The sequence below is a fragment of the Galendromus occidentalis genome, unplaced genomic scaffold, assembly GCF_000255335.2.
Source record: "Galendromus occidentalis unplaced genomic scaffold, Mocc_1.1 scf7180000077430, whole genome shotgun sequence".
Lineage (NCBI taxonomy): Eukaryota > Metazoa > Arthropoda > Arachnida > Mesostigmata > Phytoseiidae > Galendromus > Galendromus occidentalis.
The window spans coordinates 416,643-427,901 of NW_003805418.1; the positions used below are offsets into that span (position 1 = coordinate 416,643).

The 11,259-nt window shown below is 50.4% G+C and overlaps 1 protein-coding gene across 1 annotated transcript; it reads right to left on the reverse strand.

The window, feature by feature from the left end:
* Nucleotides 1–8,908: 8,908 nt before the first annotated feature.
* On the reverse strand, nucleotides 8,909–10,123 carry LOC108864184 (uncharacterized). The gene has a single exon (XM_029111298.1). It carries the CDS (start codon nucleotides 10,121–10,123, stop codon nucleotides 8,909–8,911), a length of 1,215 nt encoding a protein of 404 aa, XP_028967131.1.
* Nucleotides 10,124–11,259: the final 1,136 nt, after the last annotated feature.

An 11,259-nucleotide genomic window follows, 5' to 3' on the forward strand; every position in this document is an offset into this window, starting at 1 on the left:
CCGATCGATTGCTCGATAATTCGTTCAAAAATCATCCCATCGACAAATCACGTCCGATTTCTCCCCTGGCTTAATTGGGTCTCGCTGTCCAAATGAGTTAGGCTGATTAATTAGCCGACATAGTATATTCGGTAGAGAAATCGAAACGAGGAAATGGACGCAGAAGATTCCGAGTCGATCCTACACCCTGATCGTCGGTCTGTTCGGCGCATCCATTGATGTACCCCAATCGAGTTCAAGTCTTAGATCGGTTCCGGAGAAGTCTTTTCGGAAGGACGCTTGAGTCGTGGCATTATTTCTCAGGTCTGTGAAGAGATTCTGATGATGTAAATAACATATACATGTTATTTCTCGGTGTATGCATTTCGGTATTTGAGGTGACGACAAACCAAATTAGCTCTGGAGGCAGGAATTCTGATCATAGCCTATATGCAGTTCTAGCCTCAGTCCCTTTGAACAATCAATGCTATGGCTGAATGGGGGATGTTGAGGAGAATCTCTTATTCGTTGAGTCAGACTTTTAGAACACTTGCCCTCCGATGAGGCCTCCAGAGACATTTTTTCCGCGGTCGGGAGACGCCTTGAGCGCTTCGTCGACGATTCCCACTAGTCATGGAGGTATGGAAGAAGCGACCTATTGTTAATGTTCCTTCGGGACGAGTTCCCAGCTCGACTCACGAGAGTAGTAGCTTCGGAGCTTTATTCGCGGATGAGCCAGGCTTTGTTCTCTGTTACTTAAAGTTCTGCCTATTACTTGCTAGTCAAGAGTTCCTGAAAGTTCATTCGACATCCAACGGAGGACCATTTCGGTAGTACCTCTGAGCTAGCATACGATTGTTCCTCTAAGGCGTGACTCCTGGAATCAAATTGCGAAACATGGCTTTCAGAAGCTCCCTCGTTCCCTTGTATGGCCCTCATGGATTTCTTTAGTCAAGCGATTGCACCGTGGATGATCGTGAGGCAGTTGCCGAAGTACATCAGCTTCTCTGGTATAAACGTGCCTATACTTGTAAGATAAGGGAGGAACATTCCGGGGTTCAGAGTTGTCATTGAACTCATTATTTGTTAAAAAGTATATGCGACAATGAGCATTTCGTGTTTGATACGTGGAAAGGCCGATAATACACTGAGAAGGCAATTTTCATCGTGTAGATTTTACGAAGTTTGTTACCCTTGAGCGATACCCCGTAGAATTCTTTGCGAAGAAATCCGCTCTCATCGATGAACATGCCCATAATTTGCAATCCGCCTCGATTTGAACCAATCCAGTGCGATCGGTTTCGGATCCGAAAGGAGATGGACTAGCGTCCGAATCCTGGCATTTTTCGAGAGAGGAACGATACTACGCTTATCGCGAATGTTTACACCATCGTCTATGAGTCACCCCTACCACTCAGATATCTCGCTTGCGAAATCTCGGAAGCAGCAGTCAGGCGATGAGTTCTGATCCCTGAGTCATTTATGAATGAATGGGCAAATGGACTTTCAAGTCGAGGGAAAGCGGTGATGATATATACGTACATGAGGCGATATTTATATATACATATTTGGACAATAAGCGAACTCTCAACGAAGCGGAGAACTATCGCGCGGTTCAACATTTATGGAGTCTCGTCGCAAAAGTCAGTCTTGGTATTTGAAGTCGGCCCCTTCCGATGAGTGCCCTAGGTTCGATGCGTCAGAGTTTGTGATCTTGATGTTGGAATTTGAGCGACTCGTCGACCGTGTATAAGATTTTCGAATCAAGTAAATCTCGGGCTCTAGGTGTCTATCCTCAGTGTCTCATATCAAGAGAGCTAACGGCAATAAATGACTTTGGTGTAAAATCTTGGAGTCTGCGCAGCTTTAAGCTAGAGTTTCTAGCATCAGCTCGTAGCGACACAATTGAACGAAGCCTCTGCCGATCCGCAGCATCGAAATAGTACCTCATCGCCGCTGATTCTCCGTGGGGAGGTTCTCCGCCTTGATTCTGGAGATTCAGCGCCCTCAGGGACATACGATCCCTGTCAAACTCCGATCCAGCAAGGATGAGCAGGGCCACTCCTTTTCTCTTTCTGTCTCTTCCTTCCCACTCCCAAGGGAACGCCTGGTCGAAGGGACCTGGACCATTTGCCTATTGTCGACCATCGAACTATTGCCGGGATCCTCTTCATATTGAGAGCTTATGAATGCGACGTCCTCCGATGGGGATTCAAGGAATAGGCATGTCTATATCGGTAAAAGAATCCAGGGGGCTCTCTGTCTCGGTCGAGGGATCCTGCAGGCTCTTCACCTCGTCCCTGACTTTCCGAGGGATCGACAGTCGGTCGAGGCCGACCAGAGCAAAAGATCTCGATATTTTTCGCAGTAGCCTCGTGGGCAGAATATATTAAAATCGACCTCTGTATAAACAAGAATGCTGCATTTTTCGGCGGCGGCGGTCAGATTCTGAGCGACCCGGAGACACTGCCAGTGTCCGTGGCGCCGCGTGGGTCACTGATCTCAGTCTTCTGGCTCCGCTTCGAGGCGGCTTTCGTCCTACAACACACAAGCTCGTCCTCGGGGCTCGTCAGATCGAGGATTATCAATGAGGGGTCAAATTTCACCTGAGGAAAGCTTCAATTTCGATCACCGGCGATTCTCGCGGTTGGACGAGGGGCTAGGCGAAATAGAGGCCTCAAACAAGGCAGCGAGTTCCGCGAGATTCTTAATTTTTTCACTCGCTGACAGATCTTACTTTGTTAAAACAACTCGACAACAAACAAGATGAAGACCTCGATCCGAGACCAGGCCGCGTCTCGCGCGGTAAATGGATCTTCATGAAGAGTACTTCGATAACCAATCATGCTTGAGTCCGCAAAGGAACTTCCTTCAAACCGAGAGCTCATCTATCATAGTCTCGGATACGGCGTGGAGGGAGAAGGAGAGCTGGGGCGAGGGCGCGGACAGTTCTTCGGAAGCTGAGAGAATCGCTTTCCCTGATCGCAGAATCTCTATCCAAGTTCCGTGATATTATTCGCGATTCGCCACAGATGCCGCTCTTAAAGGGAAAGGGAATAGTCGAAGACTCCCTTACTTCTTACTCCATTGGATTTGTGTGACTCTCCTGCGACCCAAGAGTTTTATCTCACAGTTTCCGTAAAATATACCAGACTTTCCACACCTTGGCTATCTACAAGCATACACGAAACCGTCTTCCCCACGGAAATACTGAAGAAATCCTTCATCGAGCAACTGGGCGAACCTATCCTCAACTTCGGTCGTTCCTCGACTTGAGTCCCAACGTAAGGCACCAATCATTGACTCAAGTTGAGGTCGCACTGAATAGAAACGAAAGGGAAGAAAGAAGAATGAGCCTGACTATTGAACCCTTATAAAATTTGATAGGCCTATATCCTTCCCTAGCATCTCCTAGCGTCGGTTCAGAAAAATCGACGCATTCGGAAGTTTTGTTCGAGAGTAATCGGGAGACGTACAGACAGACATGCATTCGATTTTATTCCTGAAAAAAAGAAGATATTATTCAGCGACGATGCTTTTCGAAAATATCAAAGGCTTCGAGGCTCTCAGACACGAATATAACCGGGAATTCCATCGATGCCACAATCCCAGCTGGAAATCTGTCTGAAAGCCAATGCGCGCAAGTTGGACCTGCGCTCGATCTGACTTGCGCTCGAATCTATATCGATATCATAGAAAATCATTGAGTGCCGCAACGAGCTGAGCAGGGGAACCGGACGGATGCTCCGAGACCGCGTCATCGAATCCCGCCGGCACCACGGGAGCTTAGGCGGCTATCATTCTTTCCTATCATCATCCTCGCTCGAAATCCTAGTCCGAGTCGTCCGTTGAGAATTTAGACGAGTATTGGCGTCATTCGTATCTAATGTGTGGATACGTCAGTCAGGAGATTCTTCTTCGGCCGGGAGACGTCTTAGCAGCGGCGCCGTAGAGGTCGGTCTCGGATCGCGACCCGGAACTGAAGTTCATCCCCCGCATGCGAGTCCCTGTAAATCTTGCAGCATCCCCAGAAAGCGTCGCATGCTTAACATTCGGAGCTTTCCGGGAGCAACTACTTCCCGGCGAATGGAAGAAACACACAGAGAACTGATCATAGAGTCGGAATCGAATGCATGACTTGGTTCTCCGCGTCGGAGTGTTCCCGCGTCCCCAGCTTACTTGGTGGGGAGTATTCCATGCTGAATCAAAATATATCCATACGTATGTACATTAAGTGTAGTTCTGGGAGCGCGCTTATAGGAGAGACTGGGACATGTGGGCACCAGGAAGAGCCGGGGACACTGCATCGAAGACACTCAAGACTCGGCTGCATTATTCCACTCGAAGTCTCAGGTCATTCCGGAATTTTTGATCCGAACCCGAATCACCCTGTTCTGACTAGCGCTCCATCGTGTATTTTGGAATCCGGACAGACTAGAACTGAGCGCGTCAAAAACGACCGCTCCATCAACTCTCCCGAGCGGCAAAACGCAGCGAATCATCAAATTTTCTTCGATTCCTCTTCGAATGCGGAGAAAATGCGGACAATCGGAGCTTCTTAGAAATTTAGTAAATTAAGAATAAATCAATCAAGCACGTACTCGCTTCCGAATCCCTATTCATTTCGTGGGATATGTACTTCTCACGTTTTCGCCTTCTCACACCCTGTGAGTCAATTGGTTTGTATGAGCTAGGAGCTCCCTTCGGGCCGAGAGAGTCGCGCCGCGAGTGTGTGGTCCGCCGAAAAACGCCGTGGCGTTCGCCGTCTTCGTCTATTTTCCCGCCGCCACTGCGGCGCACAGCTCTGCTACCGATCCACAAAGAGCTCCGAGAACATCGACGCCGCCGGAAGATGCTGCCCGCGTCGACGCGCCTGCGGAAACGCTTTTCCCGTTGCCGAAAGCTGGACCTCGTAGATCGACTCGTAAAGGTAGGCCGAAAAGATCGGCCGCAAAACTGACCGACGATGCTGTGCGAGCAGCCCTTGTCGAGGAGCGGAATCGAAGCGCAAGTCGCGAACGCGAGAGAACGAAGAAGAAGCGACGCAACTCCGGAGGAGGAGAAGCGTAGCATTATCATTGAAATTTTTTTTCAATCAGTCCTTGTCGGAGAAGCTTGATTATTATATCTTTGCTCTTCGGCGATTATCTCATGAGAATCTATCCCCGAATAAATTGACAGGAACGCTCTGAAACCCCAACAAGGAACATTTCATTGACATGAGCTCGTTTTCCTCACGGTACCGCTTCGGTGCCAAGATGCCCCGCATGCGAGGATCTTAGGCACTGAAACAGATGACGACCTCTAAGTCTGGCAGTCCGCAAAGGGAGCCACCGTACTGGATTCTGTCCCTGCGCGGTTGCAGTCCACGGGAGTCCCAACAAGAAACCTAGAATGGGTCGATTTAGATGGGTTGTAGATTGCGTAACTGCGGAAAGAAAGGCGAGTCGGGTGCCAACATGCCCCGGTGTCCCCTGTTATCCCTCTGACTCGACCCAACGTTGCCACTGTGTGTTGGGTTGGACATTGAATCCACCGAAACCGATCAGAAACTACTTTCGGGCCTCGTGTCCCGCCTCCCGTGTTGAGAGAAGACCAACGATCACGTTAGACATTTGGAATCATGTGAGTATGACGTGACACCTTCCGGGAGCTCCGAATATGGGATCATAATAATCGAACTCTACACGAAAGGAGTTCTACCATCTGATGCGACGGTAGGGTTATGGATTTGGACGGTGTTTGGAAGAGAACGATGATGTCCTGTCTCGATGGAAGTTGACTACCGCACAGTCCACATCAGAATAGCTGTTGGTTGGAAGAATGGAAGTAATACACGAGAGTTGTTGGGTGTAGTCTGGATGGTGACTACTGAGACTTTGAGCTTTATTCCGATGAACGGGTCTATATACTGGTGAGTGTGACGTAATGGAGTGGAGGCTAGCTTAGGTCAGCTCGAGCTAGCTTAGGTCCTGCTCGGGGCGCTCGTATTTCCCTGCAATTGAGAGAAGACCAACGATCACATTAGACATTTGGAATCATGTAAGGATGACGTGACACCTTCCGGGAGTTTCGAATATGGGATCATAATAATCGAATTCTACACAGATATCGAACGGGGTTCTACCATCTGATACGACCGCGCAATGCACTGCTTCCGACGACGCAGACGATCATGGCGTCGACGACTACAACGACTTCTACTCGAGCAATAGCATGACGCTGCCGCCGTCGAAAGCTCGGATCCAACGATTTGTTGCACCGAGGGCTGAAGGACTCTAGGGATAGGACCGTAGGGATATCTGATCTTATGTTCATTGATGCGTTCGCCAGCTAGAGATCAAAGCTCTCAGGTGACTCCGCTGGATTTATGTACATAAAGCTATTATTACTACGTTATGTGCCTCGATGATAACGGTGTCGTCTTCGGCTAGTTTGCATCTGGCATCCTTGAGCTTACTGTTGTAGATTACCGCGACGCCACCACTGGGGCGACCAGGGCCATCACTTTTCCTGGCCGGGCATTGAGCGATATGAAAGAAGGGGAACTTCAGGTCGTCTCTCAGCTCCCACGTCTCTGTGAAGACGAAGACGTCGTAGGACTTCATCTGCTCTTTATCGATGACGAGCATCTTTCTACGGAGGCCCTCACAATTCCAGAGCCCGATGGTACAGTCGGCATGGTTAGGAGTCAATGATATTTCGGGGTAAAATCGGTTCTCAGGGAGAGTGGTTGTTTTACATTTCGTCCTTGGGCGGTGCTTCATTCTGATGGGAAGTGCGGGAGTTCTATATGAGCGGTTCACGTCATCTATGGTCTCTGTGATTTCGTTGGTTTCGGCGGTGTCGGTGAGGTCTGGGGAAGGTTGGAGAAGAATTGGGCTTACGAGTTGATCGATATAGCGAATCCACTCATTGATTCAACTTTGTAATGACCACGTCACGAGGTGAAGAGAGCGGACTGGCTTCCTTGTCAACGCCAGCAAAGTCAATGACAATGATTACAGGCTTGCCACCTTCATTTATAGGACGGTAATACTGAAGGATAATTGTTTCGGTCCTCACACCTCCCTTTTGAGAGGGACGCCTACTCATACGACTCGGGTCGACTACGAGCCTCCGCGGAGGGACGAGAAGTTGATGTGCTCTGAGAGTCCATCGTTCAAGAAGAGGAGTCGGTGTCAGCGTCGTTAAATCAGGCGATGGCGTTGATTGAGGCGTTGCCATCGGTGCTTCGGACGGCGCGGTTTCGTGACTCCTCGACTCCTGCTGAACTTCTCGAAATCCTCGGACTTGAACTGGGATCCATTATCAGACTCTAATATGGCAGGATTCCCGAATCTCACGAAAATTGGAACAAATTTCTCGATGGTGGTCCTTCTTGTCGCGGATCGCATCTCGAAGATTTCAGGCCACTCAGAAAAAGCATCAACTACGATGAAGAACATAGACCCCTCGAGAGGTCCGGCCGAATCGACGTGGACCCGCTCCCATGGCTTCGAAGCAAGCTCCCGGGCTCGTGGCGGAGCTTTGTGCGGATCGCGATAAAATTCAACGCAGGCAGCACAGCCACGATGTAGAGTCTCTATCTCTCTGTCGATCTTCGGCAAACACGACAGACTCCTCGCTAATCGCTTCATTCTGGTAACCCCTGGATGCTCCACGTGCAGCTGTCGGAGGATTTTCGGCTGCAGAACTCCAGGGATGGACTCGGTCGTCGGTGATGACGCATTCCCTCACGATCGATAGAGAATTCCTACGGTCGTAGAAGTGCCCAATGAAACTATCTCGTTCAATTCTGTCAGGCCATTTGCTTCGGATGTATTGCTTGACTTAGCACAGACCCTCATCTCTCTCAGTAGCGCTTCGAACATCCCTGACAGTGACTGGGATCGTCTGAACGCACGCGTCAAAGACTACATTGATGTCTGCTTCAATGTAGCTGATAACGACATCCTCCGAAACCTAATCGTTCACTTGCTTGGCGACGAGTCTTGACAGAGCATCGGCCTGCCCGGATTTCGTGGTCTGTCGGCACTTAATGGAGAAGTCATATCCCATGAAATTGTTGCCATCTGTGGTAGGCGATTCGCGGAATACACTGGGATTCCAGATTTGCTTCCGAATATAGCAAGGAGAGGCTGATGATCTGTCAGCAGAGTGAACTTGCGTCCGCATATGAATATATCGGAGCGTCCCATTTGGGCGCGAGCCATTCGGGCGCCGGTCCGATTGGACGCGAGCCATTTTGGCGCCGCGCCGGCGCCGGTTTGATTGAGCGCGGGTCATTCGAGCGCGGGACCGGCGATCTCTATGAAACTATGGCAGCTCATGAAGTTCTCCCACCAGAACTCTTGGGTTTTTCGATAATCACAGCGAAGGCATGAATGAAGAGTCAGTCAATCGTTTTGAAGCACTCAATCGACCGCGTCAGAGACGCCGTTATTTCGTTTTATTATTCTTAGGCTATTCGTTCATCCCGGACTTTTCGGGTTGGACTCTGGAGAGGAAAAGCTGTACGTATGTTTTCACAGTTTAAGAGTTTCGCGGATCATGTTCTCTCGACGCTACTCTGGGACGGGGTTCTCGGAGATGGTTTGCGATGCGCTCCTGGAAGCGTCCATCCTGAAGTTCCTCGCGGGTCCGCGCAAGTAATCCAAAGGCGTCACCGAATTCTCCGACTATTTTGAGAATCCGGTCATCGGCAGCGACATATTTACTGCGCTTCGGTTCCGGCTCGTTCCAGCGACGTATCGAGCGTATGTCACGTCGCGACTTTGTTGAACTTTGCGGATCCCGTCTATGAACTTCCATAGATTGGGATGATCGACCCCGAACTCGCCCTGCAAACGACGGTGGGCAGCTTCCGCGAAATTATTCGTTCGAGCTTCACTGTCCAGGGTACGTTGGTAAACCGACCACATATCGATCAGGATCGAGGCGGGGCGCGAGCGATTTCTCCGCCGGGAACTAATCGCAAGCGTCCGACGTAATTGTACTCGAAGTAATTCAAGATGGGCATGAGCTCTTCGGGCAGCTCTGGAGCCAGTTCGCTGATGGCGTTGTCGATGTGCGCCGGCGGAATGAACGCGAGCGTCGGTATCATCCGAGCAGACAAGGCGAAGTCGGCGTCTTGATTGTATCGCCTGATGAGCCCCAGATCCATGAGTTTTCCCTTCATGTTCTTAACTAAGTGAAAGAGGCAACCGTTCATCTCAGCATTCGGGAAGGTGGTTCGGAAAGCGTTCACGAGACCGAGCTCGAAATCGACCGAGACTTTGTCGGGACTGAACTGGGGCCGTGCTTCCCTCACGAGCTCCAGTATGCGCGTGTACGTTGCTTGAGTTTTGTTGGGGAGGAGTGCGTAGCATACCGGTACGACGAAGCCCGAGCGCTCCGCTAGGATGGCGAAAACCTGATTGAACATCTTCGGAGCCAAGCTGAAGGCTCCGTCGACACTTATCTTGTTGACGAGCCCGATCCAGCTCGAGGCAGACTCACGACCAAAGATGAGAATTCTGCCCTCGTCGCCGAAGCCCGAATCTCCAATCAGAAAACGTTCCGAATGATCCGGGTTCGGCTCGTAAACCGCATAATCATCAGGGATGACGATGAGGCTCCGGTCAGCGGGAAGAGCCGGTGCGCTTGCGCGAGCCTTGCGGACACGGTTCACGACTTTCGCGAGCACCCGGTTTGAGGGGAATTCCCTCTGGATGGCGAGCGATGCTCCACTCTGGACGTGATTGATAACTTGAGCTGGACTTTCTTGGGTCTCTGCAGCCCGTCGTTCCAACGCTTTTCTCGCGCTCGCAACCTCTATCGCAGCCGCATACGAAGAATCGCTATGAGATCCAGAGACAAAATTGACCTCATTGGTAGCGATGGTCCGGTGCAAACGGATCTTGCAAGTTTTCTTGAACATGCAACGCCAGAAATCATCTGTACCATCCGAGCTGGTCTTGTCAAATACATACATCTGCCCCTCCAAGCACAATTTATCCCGACCACGGCTTGATTTGACGAAAGTGGGAACCGACGACATGTCTGTATTGATTTTTTCTTCAGCTTCGGAATCGAACACCGTTCCCGCGCCCCGCGTTGATATGGTCGTTCCCGCGTACCCGCACACGTCCCACTTACCCATATCTTTCTACGACCAAATACTGGGAGGATCTGCGAGTTGCTACCCAGGCAGAAAGTGAATTCTCAGCCCCGTAGACCGCTGGGGCGCCCAAACGGCTCGCACCCAAATGGACTGGCGCCCAAAAAGTTCGCGACCAAATGGACCGGCGCCCAAACGGCCGCGCCCAAACGATCGCGCCCAAATGGGGTGCACCGGAATATATGGAATTTTTTCGCAAGCGAAGATCAGCGCCAAGCCTTCCTCCTCGATGTGGGAATAATTCTTCTCACGATCAGCTGAAGTCAGAGAGCGACATGCGTGGGCGACTGCTTTTTCCGAGGAATCCGGGACAGAACAGCCCCAATGCCATAGTTGTTGGCATCGGCTGCGACCACAAGAGGGAGTGCTGGGTTATAATGGGTCAGACCCAAGTCTGATTGAAGAAGACGTTCCAACTCATCGAGAGAATCCTGGCACTGAGAGCTCCAAGTGAACGGACGATCCTTCTTGAGGAGATTATCGAGTGGAATCCGAAGGTCACGCATGCCCGGCCTGAATCTATATATATAAAAACGTATGTCTGTCTGTTTGTCTGTTTGTCTGTTTGTCTGTCTGTTTGTCTGTCTGGTGTCACCTATAGACTCGAAAACGGCTGAACCGATCGTCGTGAAAATTTAGGAGCGTGTTCTGGGCGATCCAGCGGTGGTTATAGGGGGGTCAGTTCTCCGATGCGATGAGTCCTTCTACCTTAAAAAAATTATTCGAGTGCTCCAGTGACGGAAATACGAAAAATGGGAAAAAAATTGAAAAATCCGAAATTCGCATAATTCACAAACGCCTGAACCGATCGCTGCAAGAATTCAGGGATGGGTTCCCGGGAGCCTCAGGAAGGTCATCTGAGGGTCGTCGTTCTCATGTGCTGGGTACTCCCACCATGAGAAAATTATTCGAGTTGTCCTCTCACCGAGAATCAAAGATTTCATCAAGGGAAAGACGGGAATTTGTAGGACTTCCAACGGCTGGACCACTATGGAGGGGGCGGATTCTCGGGAGCTCCTAAGAAGGCTAGTCGGGGGTTGCCGTTATCATTGGCCTCTGTCTTCCTACTTTCTACTAATGAATCTCGCAGAAAATTGCTGCAGCCGTGAAGGGTATGG

Coding starts and splice junctions, on each gene's coding strand:
- LOC108864184 (XM_029111298.1), bottom strand. CDS start 10,123: ATGGGTAAGTGGGACGTGTGCGGGTACGCGGGAACGACCATATCAACG.